The sequence below is a fragment of the Camponotus vicinus genome, unplaced genomic scaffold, assembly GCF_025532165.1.
Source record: "Camponotus vicinus isolate PSW18456_S1 unplaced genomic scaffold, iyCamVici1.0 SCAF_6, whole genome shotgun sequence".
Lineage (NCBI taxonomy): Eukaryota > Metazoa > Arthropoda > Insecta > Hymenoptera > Formicidae > Camponotus > Camponotus vicinus.
The window spans coordinates 2,065,121-2,082,199 of record NW_028141978.1 but is presented as its reverse complement, the minus strand read 5'-3'; the positions used below and the strand labels follow the sequence as shown (position 1 = coordinate 2,082,199).

General features: G+C 29.3%; 2 protein-coding genes across 9 annotated transcripts; both read left to right on the top strand.

Annotated features, from left to right (window-relative positions):
• The first annotated feature begins 187 nt into the window (after nt 1–187).
• On the top strand, nt 188–9,039 carry LOC145973480 (transmembrane protein 47). Of its 5 annotated transcripts, XM_083102909.1 has the most exons (7): nt 1,851–1,920; nt 2,530–3,485; nt 3,621–3,807; nt 3,876–4,025; nt 4,136–4,198; nt 4,322–4,569; nt 7,062–9,039. In XM_083102909.1, the coding sequence occupies exons 2-6, from the start codon at nt 3,432–3,434 to the stop codon at nt 4,534–4,536; spliced, it is 669 nt and encodes a 222-aa protein (XP_082959035.1). In that variant the 5' UTR covers nt 1,851–1,920; nt 2,530–3,431; the 3' UTR covers nt 4,537–4,569; nt 7,062–9,039. The 5 variants fall into 5 exon arrangements, with proteins under 5 accessions (XP_082959037.1, XP_082959036.1, XP_082959035.1 ...); XM_083102911.1 differs by lacking the exons at nt 2,530–3,485; nt 7,062–9,039 and adding an exon at nt 188–636 and having other exon boundaries at nt 4,322–7,054; XM_083102910.1 differs by lacking the exons at nt 2,530–3,485; nt 7,062–9,039 and adding an exon at nt 189–867 and having other exon boundaries at nt 4,322–7,054.
• A 757-nt stretch (nt 9,040–9,796) lies between these two features.
• On the top strand, nt 9,797–16,840 carry Man1 (LEM domain-containing inner nuclear membrane protein MAN1). 4 transcript variants are annotated; one of them, XM_083102899.1, is made up of 12 exons: nt 9,797–10,102; nt 10,211–10,443; nt 11,134–11,795; nt 12,385–12,499; nt 12,553–12,794; nt 13,902–14,125; nt 14,206–14,334; nt 14,410–14,539; nt 15,038–15,308; nt 15,386–15,607; nt 15,722–15,906; nt 16,270–16,840. In XM_083102899.1, the coding sequence occupies exons 2-12, from the start codon at nt 10,253–10,255 to the stop codon at nt 16,419–16,421; spliced, it is 2,523 nt and encodes an 840-aa protein (XP_082959025.1). In that variant the 5' UTR covers nt 9,797–10,102; nt 10,211–10,252; the 3' UTR covers nt 16,422–16,840. The 4 variants fall into 4 exon arrangements, with proteins under 4 accessions (XP_082959025.1, XP_082959026.1, XP_082959024.1 ...); XM_083102900.1 differs by having other exon boundaries at nt 9,798–10,102; nt 10,208–10,443; nt 15,050–15,308; XM_083102898.1 differs by having other exon boundaries at nt 9,798–10,102; nt 10,208–10,443.
• Nucleotides 16,841–17,079: the final 239 nt, after the last annotated feature.

The following is a 17,079-nucleotide window of genomic DNA, read 5'->3' as shown; positions in this document are numbered from 1 at the left end:
TAGTGTGTAAGAATTTGACAAAAGTTAAAGGTCCATATTCTGAATTTTCTTTTATCGATAAAAATGCTTTTAAAAGTGGCTTGTAGCCAATCAGAAGGCTTATAAACCATTTTTAGAGGCACTTTTATTAAAAGAGGATTCAGAATATGGGCCAAAATGTGCAGTAAAAATTTTTTTTCAACAGACGCATTGTGTGTTAGATATTCACCCCACGCATGACTATTGGTGCATAGACTCAATAAAATAGGATACTGTCATTCTATTTGCTTATTTGCACTCAGATATGAGTGAGATTTCCTAGCTGTAGAAAGTGTAGTGATTCATCTACTGCTTACTTGTAATCACTTGTAATGAATAGCTTGAATCAGCTTGAATGACAGAGTGTAGAAAAGCGTAAATTGTCAAAATGACGCATCGTGATTCTACGAAGTTTGTCATTTAAATATTAAACACATAGTCTTAAAATATTTTTTTAATAAGAGCTAATTCAATTATATCTCTTTATTTACATCTCGTTAGGATCTCGTAAGGATGTGAAAATTTATGTTTCTTTATAAACTTGTAAAAATGGTAGCAAGTGGTGTGTGTCTAAAATCCTAATTGCAATCGGTGAAAAAAACGCGAAGTCTTATAAGGGTTAGCTTTATACAATAATTAACGCTTACGAACAGTCTCTTTGTTATTATTGTGCGTGTACATTACATATATGTTCTATGAAAAATTAGCCCAAACAAACATATTGTGTCCAAAATCAAGATTTGTTCTCGAGATCTTTGTAATCATCTAGTGCTCATCTAGTTTTAAAATCCACAATTTGTGCCAGTAGTTGGCATATACAATAGGACAAACAGAATTTTCTATCTAAAGGTAGTAGTAATATATTTACATCTAATTTTTAATAGTTAAAATGGATAAAAATTTTCGATACATTTGATCATAAATATGCTAATTTTCCTCTTGAGAAAGTATGTGTCGAGGTTAGAATATGATTTTTTAAAAATATATTTCCAATGGATTAGCAAGAACTAATAATTTTATATATGATTTATTGAATCATTTGTATTTATTATTTCAGATTAATCAACGATTTGATTAATTTGAAGTAACAAATATATATGCAAAGAACAAAATAATAGTTTTAATTGCATCTTTTGCAAGCAAGTGTATATATTCAAGTTTTGGAAAAAAGAATGAAAAGATTAAATTGAATTAGAAGGATAATTAAAATAAATAGACTTAATTAAAATATAGACAATGGAAACAAAATTTCAATTCGAAATAGTACTTAATATTTAAGAAATTATCTCTTAGCTAGATCTTTCAAATGTCAATAACTACAATATTTTTTGTTTCAGTTTTGTGATTTTGATACATGCCAATAAAGTTTATGCCAATAAAGTTTACCTTAAGTAAAATATCTATATTCTGTAATATATTGTATTTATGATACTTAAGATATTATAAATTCAATATTATTGTTATTAAATTCATGTTTAATTCTATATAAGAGTAATAAAAACAAGTTTAAAATTTGTATAGATTGTATCTGTATTTATAATATAATTATATATATAAATTTACTTATAAAATATAAATCCATTCTATATATTTTCTTAGAATCCTGTAGAAAGATATCCTAAGAAAAATGAGTTTATAATATTTATTTTCTGTAAAATATCTTAAGTAAAATATTTTGATAATTTTACATTATTTTTGCAATTATTTATGCAATTGAAATATATTATTTTATTCTCCTTAACTTGACACAATAATTTAAAGATTATGCAAACATTTTTCTCCAAAATTTATATCATTTTTTTAATTATAAGTTTTTTCTCTTTTATTTACAGCTAATTCAAAATAAAAACAATGTCTCAAACGACTACTATTGAAACTCTTACTATAACCAGACCGCTTAAGGTAAGTTAAAAAGTTTAATTACGCAAATTAATAATAAACAAATTAAACATATCTATTTCATATTATAAAATATTACTTATATATATATTAATTTTTTTATAGCTATCATTCAGAGCTAAACTTTATATAATACATAGATTAATTTTTTTTCTTATTTTTTTGCAAATTTTCATCAAAATGATACAAAGTATTGAATCTTACAAATAATAAAATGTATACATAAATCTTTTGTGAAAATTCGAACATTTTTAAATTTAGATATTTATTATATTGATTCTGCTAGTTTGAATTTGTTGAATTTGATGTGACATAAATGTGATCTAAAAGCACTTAATTTAACAAGTACAATTTAATTTGAACAATATATTTTAAAATTTTGATAGATCCTTAATAATCTAATTTGCAGCTCTTTTGAAATGCTTATTTAATTATGAATATATTGATTGTAATCGAGACAATAAATTCTTTTTAAAAACTATTGTATATTATAATCGCAAAATTTTTCAAAATTGTGATATAACATTTGAAATCGTATTAGTGTCCAAAAAATTACGGGAAATGATTATTTTTCTTGTTTCTGTTTGAAAAACAAAAATTATTCGAATATAGTTCAACACAATGAGGAGGTTCACGGGGCAAAAATGTAAAAATGGGAAGATGGACTGGATAGACAGAGGTACACAGTAGGAGGACCGAAAAAAAGAGACGAAAAGAGAAAGATAGAGAGAGAGAGAGAGGAAAATTAAAAAGAAAGAAAAGGCAAAGAAAGGAAGAAAAGAAGGCAGGAGAGCGCAGAGATTGGCACTCGCGCGCAATGCGCCGCGACCTTTAATGGGCGCTGATGGGCGCAGCCTCCCTGGAACCTGGAATCCACAATTGCTTCCTCCCAATCCCAGCGGAGAGTGTGCGTTCCCGTTGGAGAAACGCGGTTTCCTCTCTTTCCCTCCTCGCCTCTATCTCTTTCTCTTCTTGTTTTTCGTGCGTACAGTGCACGCGTGTTACAATTTTATTATTAAAATCCGTATCTCCGTATCTCGTCGACGTCGACGCCAACCGACACTGCCATTGTGAGAGATTGTCCGTCATTCCGTCCGCTCCGGAAAAGGAAAAAAAAATAGCTCGCGCAAGGGTTGCCCTCCGACAATATGTATCGCAGGCCAGCCGCGATGAAAGCCGTTGACCCGCGCGCCCGTTAATCAACCCTATCTCTCTCTCCCCTCTCTACTATGCGAAATCACGATCGTCGCGCGAAACCCTCGAAACCTTCGTACGTTATTTCGTGACCTGCATCGTATCTCGGTACTGTTTAGAGAGATTCGGGATCTCGGTTCTGTCTCGGCGCCAGCCAGTACTTGGAACGTGGTCGAAAACTGCGGACGATGTTTTAAGAGCGTCCTTCCGGGACGATGTCCTCGGTCGTTCGTCTTTAAGAGAGTTTCTCGATCTCGGCTACGAAGTTACGCTCTCCTTCGCGCGTGTCTTTACAGTTGGATTGCGAATTCGAAAGTAAAATGATTATGTATACGGTCGCGGAAGATCACATGGGCGATAACGAGATCGCGCAGGTATCGTCTATAAAAAATACTTTTCTTCCTAAAGTCCTTAAGATCTTTCTGTATTATATCACAACTGAAGATAATATTCAATGATGATACAATAAGTATCGCACATGATTACTTTATGTGCTTGTCTCTTTATAGGTAATTGCATTTATATGCGGCATCATAGTGGTATTGCTGATGATAATGGGTCTGGCATCGACTGACTGGCTGATGGCTTTGGGATGGAGACAGGGCTTGTTCGCCCATTGCATCGAGGAAGGTGCCCCCACACCACTTCCCTTTAACATGCCTGATCCTCCAGGATGTTATCCTGCAAGAGATAGCGGTATTATTCATTTTATTATTGAATGAAACAAGAGGCAATAGATTACTATTTTGTACTTTACATTACAGCTTATATAAAAGCAGCTGCAGCCTTATGTGTAGTTTGCCTTCTAACAGACATTGCTGCGACAATTCTCACTGGTCTGGGTTTGCGCACACAGGATCACAGAGACAAACACAAATATTATAGATTTGCAGTGTTTTGTATGGCTCTTGCATGTGAGTAATGTATAAGTTTTCTTTCCTATTTTTTTCACAGTTTTTTCTCTCTATGTGTGTGTCTTTTTTTATATAATTTTTATACAATGATATATCTTATTTTGTTTCAGTGGTGTCTCTCTTGATAGCACTGATCATATATCCCATATGTTTTGCAGCAGAATTGAATCTTGGTAAGATTTCAGTAATTAATTTCATTGTATGACTTTGATAGATCAAAAAGAAACAAATATATCATGTATATAATAATATGTAAATATACATGTTTGTAAATTTATAAAATATATAATTTTTAGGAAATCGAACTAATTGGGAATTTGGTTGGGCATATGGCGTTGGTTGGGGCGCAGTCATTTTCTTGGTTGGTGGAGCAGTACTGCTGTTATGTGAGAAGGAAAGCGAAGAAATTTATTACAAGGAAAAGAAGACTGTTCGTGATGATATAGGAAGTGGTGGTTCCATGATTGGCATGGGACATCACGCTGGACGAAGTGGAACGCAGCTAGCCTAGTGGCATTGCTCCCTGCCCGATGTTGTTCTCTAGGTGATTTATTTTGTCTTTTTCTGCTCTCACAATTCGACACATGTGCATACGAGAAGACATACAAGCTTATAAGACAGGTTTCTTGATAGAGAGTTCTTGACTCTAATGCAAAGAAAACTATTCTTACAGATTCTCTGATAAAATTTTTCATAATATACAAATATCAGAACATTAATGTTTCTTCACAATAACATACATAAAAATAAAAACAAAAAATAATCTTTTATAATGTTTATTATATGTTCATAAGGAGATAGAAAATTTTCGCCTTTGTTATTTAATATTTTATTAAATCCTAAATTATGAGGAAAAAAAACTTTATTATCAAGATACTTTATTATCTAATACTGAAAATTCATGAGATGAGGAAAAGAATGGCATTTTAAATTTTTATTGAGAAACATTGAACTTAAAACTAGTCAAAGAATCTGTAAGTCAGTTTTTATTGTAGCTGTTTGGAGATATCTGGAATAGACATAATTTGAGTTCATTAGACAAATGTATATTCAAATTATTATCAGTTTGACATAGAATATATCATAACATCTCGTTAAAAAGAGTAACAAGCATTTCAATTTTCTCATTTTAAATTTATTTAACAGTCACAATTTTTATACTAACAATTTCGGGACCATTATCAGCTTGATTCTGTTAATGTATTTCCTACATCTTGCATAATCTTGGACAATTTTATATACATGTATGTTTTTTACTGCAATTTAAAATTGGAAGGCTTATCTCTCTGCGCGTATAATATATGCGACGATGCTACATTTATTGTTCATAAACTAAATGAATAAGAATATCGTACTCCACCGAGTTTGAGATATAAAGAATAATTCAAGCAAAAATTTCTTTCTTTTGCATAAATAACAACATATGTACACAACTAATATCAATTAATGAGTTTACTAATAATCTTTATATTTTTTTATTCACTTTTATTTAATATTAAATATAATTAAATAATAATTAAGTGATATTAAATATAATTATAAAGAAACAGCCAAATTAATAGATTTTCTGTTGAAGTTTATTTTCTATTAGATAAAGAATAAGATTTCTTATTGTGTGCACTAGATTTTCAAAATGTCAAAATATCTTGATACATATATTCTTTATGATATCAAAATTCGTCCAGTCTCTTAAATATATTGTTCTCGCTTTCAAACAAATGGCGTTCCTGTTAACTTTATCCCTAATATTTACAGCTGAAAGCTCCAAATTTTAGAGATACACAGATTTACTTTCAACTTTACTTTGGGAACTTTAGTAATGCATACACAGAAATTACCAAAACAGCATCCGATAAAATTTTTGATCTATAAAAAAATCCAGATTTATTCAATCCTGATACATTAGACGCTATTTAATACACATAACAATTATATCTAAGTTATCGTTCTATAACAATATTCTTTGTCATTCTTCCTGCACAATTAATGTTTTTCTACAATGATAAACATATCATATGTTTTATGTAGTTTTTAATTGTATTTTATTTATACAAGTTGTTCCAGAGAAAATTAAATAAAATCTGTCGAGATATTACTCAAATATAAGAAAAAAAAGTAATATAGATATATATAAATCTGGCTTGAAAAAACGTAATAATTTTAATAAACATAAAAAAGTAGAGAGAAATCGTTAGTAATTTAGAAATTACCAAAGTACCAAATTACTGTCTTCTAGAAGTTTATACTTTCAATATATTGGTTAAATAGACATTTTTTAATATGCTAAAAATATATATTATTTAATAAATATAAATTTTTTTTTCTTAAAAACACTCGAGTAACACCGTCCAAATAATCAGAATATTTCTACTGGGACAACTTGTACATTTTCATAATCGAAACTTTATAAATAATCAGAAAGAAGATATTTACAAATTACTAATTTATTACAAAATTTATATCTATTTTCTTATAAGTAATATCATAACTGAAAAAGAGATACATATGTAAATCAGATGTAACTTTACTATAAAAGGGCACATCAAATTTTTTGAAAAAAAATGCATTAACAGCATTTTTGTTTTATCTTGCAGAATATTCGCGTGAAGATAGTTATAATTAGATAGTTGCAGTTATAATTCATGAATATTCTGTAAGATAAGTAAATATAGAATTTTTGCCTATGTATCTTTTTTTTCAGTTGCTACTTTAATTATACATTATTATTTTTTACCTTTATCAGAAAAGAATTGTCAGAAAAGATAAAATATATGTTGTGATATATTATCTTTCTCAACCTTTCCGTAAAAGGATATATAGTATACATACTATATATACTCTAATAACTTGTCAATTTCTATGCACATATATACATTTTTCGTTTGGTTCTTTTTACTCTTTCTCCCTTTCTTCTCTGTTTCTTTTTGTATGTATAATCTAAATATATTACTAATATATACATATATAAGTATATATATTTATATATATTGAAATCTGCCACTTTTATTGCATGTTATAAATTTTCAATATGTATAGCATGAGGGTACACATCCTGAGAGAAGAAAACATAGTTTATTTAATATATACGGTGTGAAACAAACTTAAGCTAAAGAGAGCCCTATAATTTTAGTTTTATATTTTATTATTATAATGGCTGTAAATTTTTTTGATTTATAATAAGCAACTTTATTGTAGACTGAGACAGCTCTTTAAATATTTATTATCAAATATTAAAACGATGGTGTAGCTGAGATGATGTATAAGTCTTGTTTTGAAACATTAATTATTTATGAATTTTATTAATCAATTAATTGAAAAAAATAGATATTCCTTGTGATAGAACAAATGGTTTGACTGAAATATATTCATTACTCAATTATTGTATATGCTGATCATTATCTTCATCCATTTTACATTGATTGCAACATTATGAAAAAAAAGATAATGTATATCGAAATGGATTTTGTGCAGCATAACAGCAATCATTCTCTTTCAAATGCTTGAAAGCAAAGTTTTAAACATTGTAAAGCGATGCATAGCGATGTCCATCGTTTGTAGCGAATCTTGAACTTATTACCTCATGTATCTTTTAAGTTAATTATAAAGCACAAAACGTTAAGTATGGGATGGGACAGAGGCAGCTCGGGCAGATGTTATTTATTGCGTTATTTACTGCATTAGATACGTGTACGTATATGTGTATATATATATAGATATAATATTTTATAACTATATGTAGTTTTTAGCATTATATACACACACGCAAATATGTAATAGTCTGATGCGTACAATATACAGTGAATACGGTCTACGTTAACGCATTGAATTCTCCATCAGTTGATATTGACTTACAACTGATTATAAGTTTCTTAGAAGCCAGATTGATCAATTTCTTTCTTTGTAAATTTGTTGATTTTAATACAATAATCATGCTTTGATATTATAATTAAGAAATTTACAAAAAGTGAAATTGATCGGTTTGATTTCAGAAGAAGCTCAATTATCACAATACAATTTTTATATATTTTAAAAGAAATAAGATAAGGCGTGCAAAAGTACTTTTGTATGTTAAATTTTGAACATTTTTGGTTGATACAGTTAAGAGAGAAAAAAGACGAGAGAAACTTGAGAGACTATTAAGAATTGAGTACAATATTGTTAAATTATATTCCGCTTATACGGTAGATTTTATATTCTGTAACTGCTTAATCCCCCTTTTTACTACAATAGTACTCTATTATATAAGAAATAATATTGCGATATAAGGAATTAGTAAAAGATTACAAAGTGTACGTGTAATAAATTCGTGATTTCTATATATATCATATGCACATAACATATAAGACAATCTGTTATGTCAGTCTTGTGTATGCTGACTGTATGTAATTCTGTCATCTATTTGCAAAAAAAAGGAGAGGAACGCGATAAAATATAATTAGAAAATATATTAATATATAAAAGTTAAAAATATATTATCTATAATGAAACATATCCGCAAATATACGTTTTAATAAAATTAAGGAATCGATATACATATATAGATTAAAAATATTTAAGATTTCAAAATAAGTTTTCCCACATGATTAATGATGTGTGGATGTAAGTTTACATATATTTAATGTTTCTTATCGCGTCAACGTTTGCAAATTTGCGACAGAATCACAATCGCTACGTAGTCCAGATTTGCCATTTTCTAATCTATTTACTAGGCAATTTTTGGTTAAATAGAATTGTACAACAATACACGTAACGATCATAAAAATATGTCATCGCTGACTTATATTACACACGATTATTTAGGCATTCAGCGACATTTTGTATAGTACTTTAAAGCATATACATATCGCACGTATTATAATAAGTATATCGTTACATGTATAAGTATGGATCGTAAGTTAACATATAATTTGTGCGCCATATTCCAATGTTATAACGTATTGTATTGTACAAAGAACATAATATAACGTTAAAGCTGTAACTAAATAAGTATAAGTATATATCTCATTTCAAGCGAGATGAACTCTAAATTTTTTCTTAACAATTTTAAATTGTTCTCTGTCACATATTTCTAATTTTCTGTTTAGCATATTTCTAATCTATGTTAAAAATCTTTTCAAAATAATTTTTTTTCAATTTTGAAACAATTACTATCTTTTTAAATGATAAGTATATTGTTGAATATTTTTTTGAACAAAATTAATCTTAGATATCTCGTATAAGCTCAAATTAATCTTAGATATCTCGTATAAGCTCATGAAAGGGAAATGTATAATGTTAACATTTTTTTTTATAGCGCTTGCTTTTTTTCGAGATTATTTAATATATAAATTATTTATATTATCCAAGATATATATGTGTAGCAAAATGAAAATGATAAAGTTTTCTTTATAAGCTTGCACTCCATTTTTATAAATTCACATTTTATTCCAAAATTATAATTATAAATATTAATTAATCGGGTAATTTTATATTTCCGTTTATTAGATTCAACAATTTTTAATCACTAAGACCTAATTGCACCAGTGTTATTTTGGTTTTAAGCGAGATTTAAATATATATCTGTCTTTATTTAGAAAGAAAAATAGAGATAGATACATATTTAAGTCTCGCTTATATCTAAAATAATGTTGATGTCTCTCAAATTTACTAATTGGACATCTATTGTTCATAAGATTTCTATTGTTCGCTGGATTCGGTGTGTCTTGTTTCGAAAGTTGCCGCCATCCTGCTAACCAATCCGATCGCCTGCAAGAGGCAATGATTGGAGGACCTAATCGTGGACCTAAAGGACCTCCGATTCCGCGCCGACGTCGAGAGATACGCGCACGAGGCGCGTATCTTGTATGCGCGCGATCTCGACCGTTAGAAATTGCGCCATTTTTTTTTCAGTTACCGAGCGAGTCGAATTGTTTAGCGGAAAGTAGCCGCGTAATCGGGTGCACGCGAAAAGACGACCGGGAGCTTGTCCTCGGAGCCGTGTTCCAGGTCGCACGGACGAGTTCTTAGTTCCCGTTTCTACGTTAACTTCGTGGGATAATCGTCCACGTGCGCGGTCAGAGAGCATCGTCCAAGAGCAGGTGGGATTGATCATCGATCGAAATAAACGAGAAAACGAAAACAGGCGTCCGGGATCTGCCTGGTTGCATGTAATCACGGCCGAGCCGCTAAACCTTGTTTTATAGTAGGGACCGCGATTATACTCACAAGACTCACGAGCGAGGAACAAAATGTCGGTGAACGTGGACACGCTGAGCGATTCCGAAGTGCGGATGAAACTGAAGGAGTATGGTTACGATGTGGGACCGGTGACGCATACGACCCGCAGTACATACATTAAGAAATTGAAAAACCTCATCGAGACCCGCGGCGGTAACAGCGGGGGAGGAGGAGGAGGGTCCCGGCAATCTTTGGCCGCAAGGTGAGCTTTTCCTCAGTGAAGATATCCTGAAGAAGCTTCCCCTTTAGCTATGTCATATTTATATACATTCTTCGCGCTCGTGACAAGCATGTATTTGCTATCTGAAAGAGAAAAAGAAGGAGAAAAGTCAAATGCTAAATCAGAAATGAAATACAAAAAGTCAAATGCTAAATCAGAAATGAAATACAAAAAGTCAAATGCTAAATCAGAAATGAAATACAATTTTGTCGAGTAAAATTTAAATTTCACATATATTAGCATGCGATAATGTCATTCTTACGTTTATTCGTGGATAGATAAAACATAATTTTCTTCTCGTGTATTTATATCAGAAATTATAATTGTTTTCAATATTAAATAGAAAAAATGTATGGAACGACACAATGTTTATGTCTTGTTTTGTTTGTGAAATATGACACAAAGTTTTTTCTTGTTGCATGAGTCACTATTTAATTTTCTTGAAATTATTATGTTTTTGAAGTAGATAGGATAATATTTAAAAGCATTTATTTTTGTATCAGAAAATCTCACAAAAAGAATTTCAATAATAATAAGATGGACTCTAGAAAAGTTTGCTTTATTTTCAATTATATAATTAGAATATTTTTAAGTAATAAATAATAATAAGAAATACATATATATTTTATATTTGCATCTTTATCCAATATTTTTTTTCCATCTGTGTATTAGATATAGCAGCGATGATACAGACGACGACACAAACAATGTCATTAAGAAGAAAAAGAGTGCAAATTTGCGTCGGCAAACGCTAGCGAATCCCATGCCTCCACCTTCGATTATTCCTGATGTTACAAATGTAACAAAGAAACCAATTAAAGAGAATCTATCGCCATCTCATTCAGAATTCAAGGATCCCAATGCAATAGATTTCGATAATTCGAACGTGTCTTCTACGACTCGTGTAACATCAAAAACTACACACAATAAACTTATCAAGACACAAAGATCATCCTATGTGTCAGATGGTTTGGAAACTGGATCAGACTCGGATGCAGTGGAAGATACTGGAAGCACACATGCACGTTCATACGATAGGTACCTGTCCAGTCCGAGTAGTAGATTATCCGATTCTCGAGTACATGATCGTGGAATGTTTGATTATGATCAAACATCGAAAACCAGACCTGTTCATATAACAAAGGACATGAAATATAATGTTTCTCCTTTAAAACCAAGTGTCTCCTCGATTCAATTTACAAAAGAAGACGCGAGTGGAAGAGATACAAATCAGAGAGACCTTCTTGCAAACTATGAAACTCCATTTTTATCAGAGTTTACAAGAAGACTTAGTTCACGATCGCTGATAAATACATCACCATCAACATTAAAAAGTAAGCACATTTTCTACTATATGTATGATAAAATCTAATATACTTTAATTATTAAAATTATTTGTTTCAAACATAAGAAAAGTATAAAAGTTATACATACAAAATTTGATTAAAAAGAAAAAAGAATTTTTTAAATTGTATCATGTGGGGAAAATATATTTATAATGAGTTTTAATTTTATTTATTTCAAATTTAGGTATAATTTATTGCTGATATAATATATTGATTCTATATTTTAGAGCCTTTAAATATTGTTATATAATCATAGTTTTATTAATCAATTTAATTTTCCTTCAGGAGAAATGTTGAAGAAATTATCATATAACTTTTAAACATTATATATCTTTATAATTAAGTTTAAAATTAAAATTTTATTAAATTATATGAAAATTAAAAGAAATTTATAATTTTATTATGCACATTTTGCTGACACTTTTGTGAAAAGCATATATTTCTGATTAAATCAGTTGACAACATAGTTGTTTAAATGGGAGAATTTTAATAATTATATTGTATATTAATGCTATAAAAATCGCCTGTTGATTTGCACATTTTAATTTGCAAAATTTTTTTATAATTTTATATTTAGATCCTACATTACGACACACTCTGTCATCTGGTCTACCAGAAGTAAAAGAAAGAGATTCAAATGGTCATTTTTCATCTTTAAGGACCATGTATTCACCATCGAGTCAACCATCAAGGTATATATGAATTATTATTTTATTTGAATTATTATATGTATAATATAATGTAGGCAAACGTTGTTTAGTTCGAGACACAACGCGTCATCCGCCGATAGAGTCCGGGATATCATTAATAGAACGACTTACAAACCATCGACGACGAATACAAGGGAAGATGTACGAAACAATCAGAATATTGTATCAATGGGCCTTGTGGCAGTACTTGCTCTATTTTTTGTAGTCCTTGCAATAATATATCTGGGACTTGGTAATCAAGGCGGGAAAACTGAGACCATTCCATCAATCTCAACGGGTAGGTATGCAGAAATTTAAAGAAATATTTAAAAACAAAAGCTCTGGAAAGATATATGTTTGCTTCTCATAGATAACGGAGCACAAAGCGCATAATATATACGCTTTTTTTTAATCAATATTAGCCTATAATAAAGTCGAAAATTATTGTATACTTCTTTGTTATTACTAATCATTATTACTAATCAATCTCTCTCATTACTATTTTTATAAAATTAAAACCAAGATTACCAAGATTATAAGTTAGATATGCAAGCAGATCTTCAAATATGTATTTTTCTTTCTCTACATTCATGTATAATAAATGTCACATATTTCTTGAATTAATTTGGATATTTTATTTCCTTTTCCCGTTCTCTTTGTTATATATCTCTTTGCTATATTATATATCTGTTTCAATATATTTCACTATTTACGAACAGGCGTTTAATTTAGTCCACAATATAATGCCCGTTTATGCACACATACACACACACACACACATTTTATATAATTTTACACACACACACACACATATATATATATATAATGTTAAGAAATAAATTTATTTCAAGAATTTGAGAAAATTGTTGACTTAAGTAAGAGATATTACTTAATTTTTTTAGTTTTAAAATAAAATTCTTTATTATTCTGTCAAAAGATGTGATAATATGGTTTTGTTATATTTATCGAATTTTGTAATCTACAAAACTTAGTGAAAAATTTTCAATTATTTTTCTAAGTATTCAAATATTTTTTTGAATTTATGTGCAGTAATCTATTTAGCAATTGCAGTTTATTAAATCTAGTTAATTTATTTGTGTTATATATAGAGGAAAAAGGAAAGATACTTTCAATCATAAAGCAATGAATGATATTTCTCTTTTAGATCAATTTTTTAAAGAATTACAGTTATTTTTCGGAATAAAAGTTTTATTATTTGCAGAATGTTTCTCGTTTATAACATGGTTTTTGTTTAAAAAGCTAGTAATTTGTCATTTGAAAACACGTAAAAATTATTATTTGGTCCGTGTTATATGTATTATATAGTTTATTTTATATTATATATATGATATATGTATATATTAATGATCTTAATTTATAATGTTATATACTCCTGTATTTATAGATAACAACATACCACAATGTTTCGACTCTCTGAATCTTAAGCAACCTGGAGTAAATTGTGTAATGAAGCAAAACGTAGAGTCTGTATTGCAACTTATAAGACGCCTGCATCCTATTCTAATGAAAAAGGCAGTGTCTAAAATATGTGAGAACTCAAATGAGAAACCATTTAAACCATATTTAATCGATAAGGATATTATAGAGATGTTTATGAGTGAGAAAGTGGTAAGTTGAATATTAAAAGTAACTATACATAACAGTATATATAATATACTATCAATAATCATAATTTATTTTGTTTTTAGACGAGCCTTGAAGTGAAGGATGATCTGCATAGTGCACAAGTTTTAATCTTTAAAAATCCTAAATGGGGTATTTCGCTTATTGATATAAATGACGATAATGGAGAGACTTTCAAAGTATTAGATGCTTTGGTAAATACATAATATGTCAATCCATCATGTGCTCATATTATATAAATATATTAATTATTTTTGTAATTGTTGCAGGAAGAGATATTGTTTGCTCGTCATAACGAAAAACTGGGAATGACAATTCTAAATCCTGAGCTGCCAATGCAATGCCTTGTTAAGAACAAGCTTTTTACTATCTTTTCCTCTCTCCTTATAGTGGCAATTGGTAAAGTTCTAACAGACTATTTATTTGAAAAAACCTATTGATTCTATCTCATTAGAAATTTCTCATATGCATGTTTTGATGATAATGCTTAATTGATGATAATGCATTATTTATGTACTTATATAAGATCACTATTTATTATGTGTGATACATATATGTTATACTTTAGTAAAGCAGTTATGTCTTAAAACAATTTTATGTTCTGTCGATATAATTTTATTTTTTAATATATCTCGTAAACTGATATTACTCTGTAATAAAGCATTTCTTTCTTTAATTACAATTATCATATAATACAATTGCATAGTGTAATCTATTAATATTTGGATATATAATGATTACATATACATGATATAAATAAATAGATGAAAAAAGAAAGAAATGCCATCTTACAAAATTTTTGTTTGCAAAATAATATCTGCTTATAAGATATATTCTGTATAATAAATAGAAATATATATGTAATGAAAGATTGTAATAGTGGCTATGCATCTTCAGTTTTATTAACAGGTATTGGAATTTATAAATCATATCTTTGGTATTTAAAATATAAGAAATGTACGGAAAGAGAGGTATTTAAGCTTGTTAGTGAAATCATAAGTATCGTTGAGACGCATCATCAAAATGCGTCCGCGCAACCTGGTGGTGCACAGGAAAGTTTTCTCGCCATAAATCATGTGCGAGACAATCTTATTCCACCAAAAGATCGCAAAAGAATGACAAGTCTCTGGGAGAAGGCAGTGAAGTTTTTAGACGAAAATGAATCTAGGTAAAAAAATCCATCGTCATTGTTTTATATGCGTACAAAAATACAAAAAAATAACGGGATATAATTCTGATTTTCAGAATTCGACGAGAAGTACAACAAGTGGCAGGAGAAGAGTTTCATGTATGGCGATGGTTGCCGAATAATGCTTTAAATAAATCTCCTGTACAGAACGCGACTTCGGGTAAAAAACCGAAAGTTTGGCAAGGACAAGCATTTGAAACGATGGAGGGTTCAGTTAATAGTTTGACTTGTTCACCAACACCTTGCCTGAAAATCAGACATATGTTTGATCCAGATATGTAAGTCATAATAATGTATATGTATATTTAAGGGAGATTGACAATGTGAATTATTTAAACTGTTATGATTTAAACATTAAACTGCGATTGATTTTAATTGTTCTTTGTTGATAGTGAAACCGAAGATGATTGGGAAACGAGAGTACAGGACGCTATTTTGGAAAAATGCGGGGAGGGCGTAAAGATACTCCATATTCGCATAGACATCGGTAGCCGTGAAGGTTGCGTTTATATGAAGTGTATGTCGCAAAAAGATGCCGGTGAAGCTTATAGAGCGTTACATGGATGTTGGTTTGATGGTATGTGTTATAAACTCATATTCTATTTTCTCTGTACTTAATTTTTAAACAAGATATTGCTTAAAAATTATGTATTAATGATTATTCATTAACTGTAAAATATTATGTAAAATTTGCGCATACTATTTAGATGATATTAATGTAAAAATTGTTACAAGGATATATGAAATATAAGGATATTAATATAAGGATATTAAAAGTAGATATGCATATAGTGTAACTTGATTTAATAGAATAATGGAGGTGTTTCATACAACCTGTGCCAATGTTAATTCTCAATGTTAATGCATACATGCATTAAATAACAGTCAATGTCTTAATATACTGGAATGTTTAATAGATTCTTTTTCTTTTTTTTCCTAGGTAAATTAGTAACTGTGAAGTACCTGAGATTAGAACGTTATCACGAGCGATTTCCGGATGCTGCTCGCTGTATAACGCCTCTCAAACCAAGTAACAATCAACGATTATCCCTGCAAGCGCATTATTGGCAGAGTCCTGCAGAGGCAAATTAACAACTGACGTTTCTGTTTGGATACTCACAAAAATATGAACTCTTGTATCTGATCATACGCATAATTACTTGCTGACCAGAACTGACCTTTTTACTCTTTTTCGTTTCAAAATATAAAATATCTTTGCGTGCTACAGCACAATACATACATATTACAGGATTGAAAACGCTTCGATTTTATAAAAACATTTTTCCTTAATTTGCTAATTTGTATATTATATTCTACTTTATATGTTTTAACATGAAGACAGAGAAATTATGTGTTTTTAATAGTTTAATAATTATTATTATAATATTATTAATGATATAACAGTAATGTTAATATAATTAATTATACTTTTAAAGAACTGTAAAAATATTTTAATCCAAGTTTTTTTAATAGTATTTTCAAGTAGCAATATATGTGCATAAACAACACCATATATCGCGTTTTTTATAGGCCTATCCAAATTGATCAGTAATATAAAACATATGCACAGAAAAAATAATTATTTATTTGATGTACATAGAAAATTGTAATACAGTTTCCTTGATGATTGTTTGACTTTCTGTGAATATTATGATTACATCATCATTAGTAAAGGTACAATGATTTAAAGATATATTAACAAGTTAATGCCTTTTCTTGATAATCATACAACTTATCTTTTATGTATGAT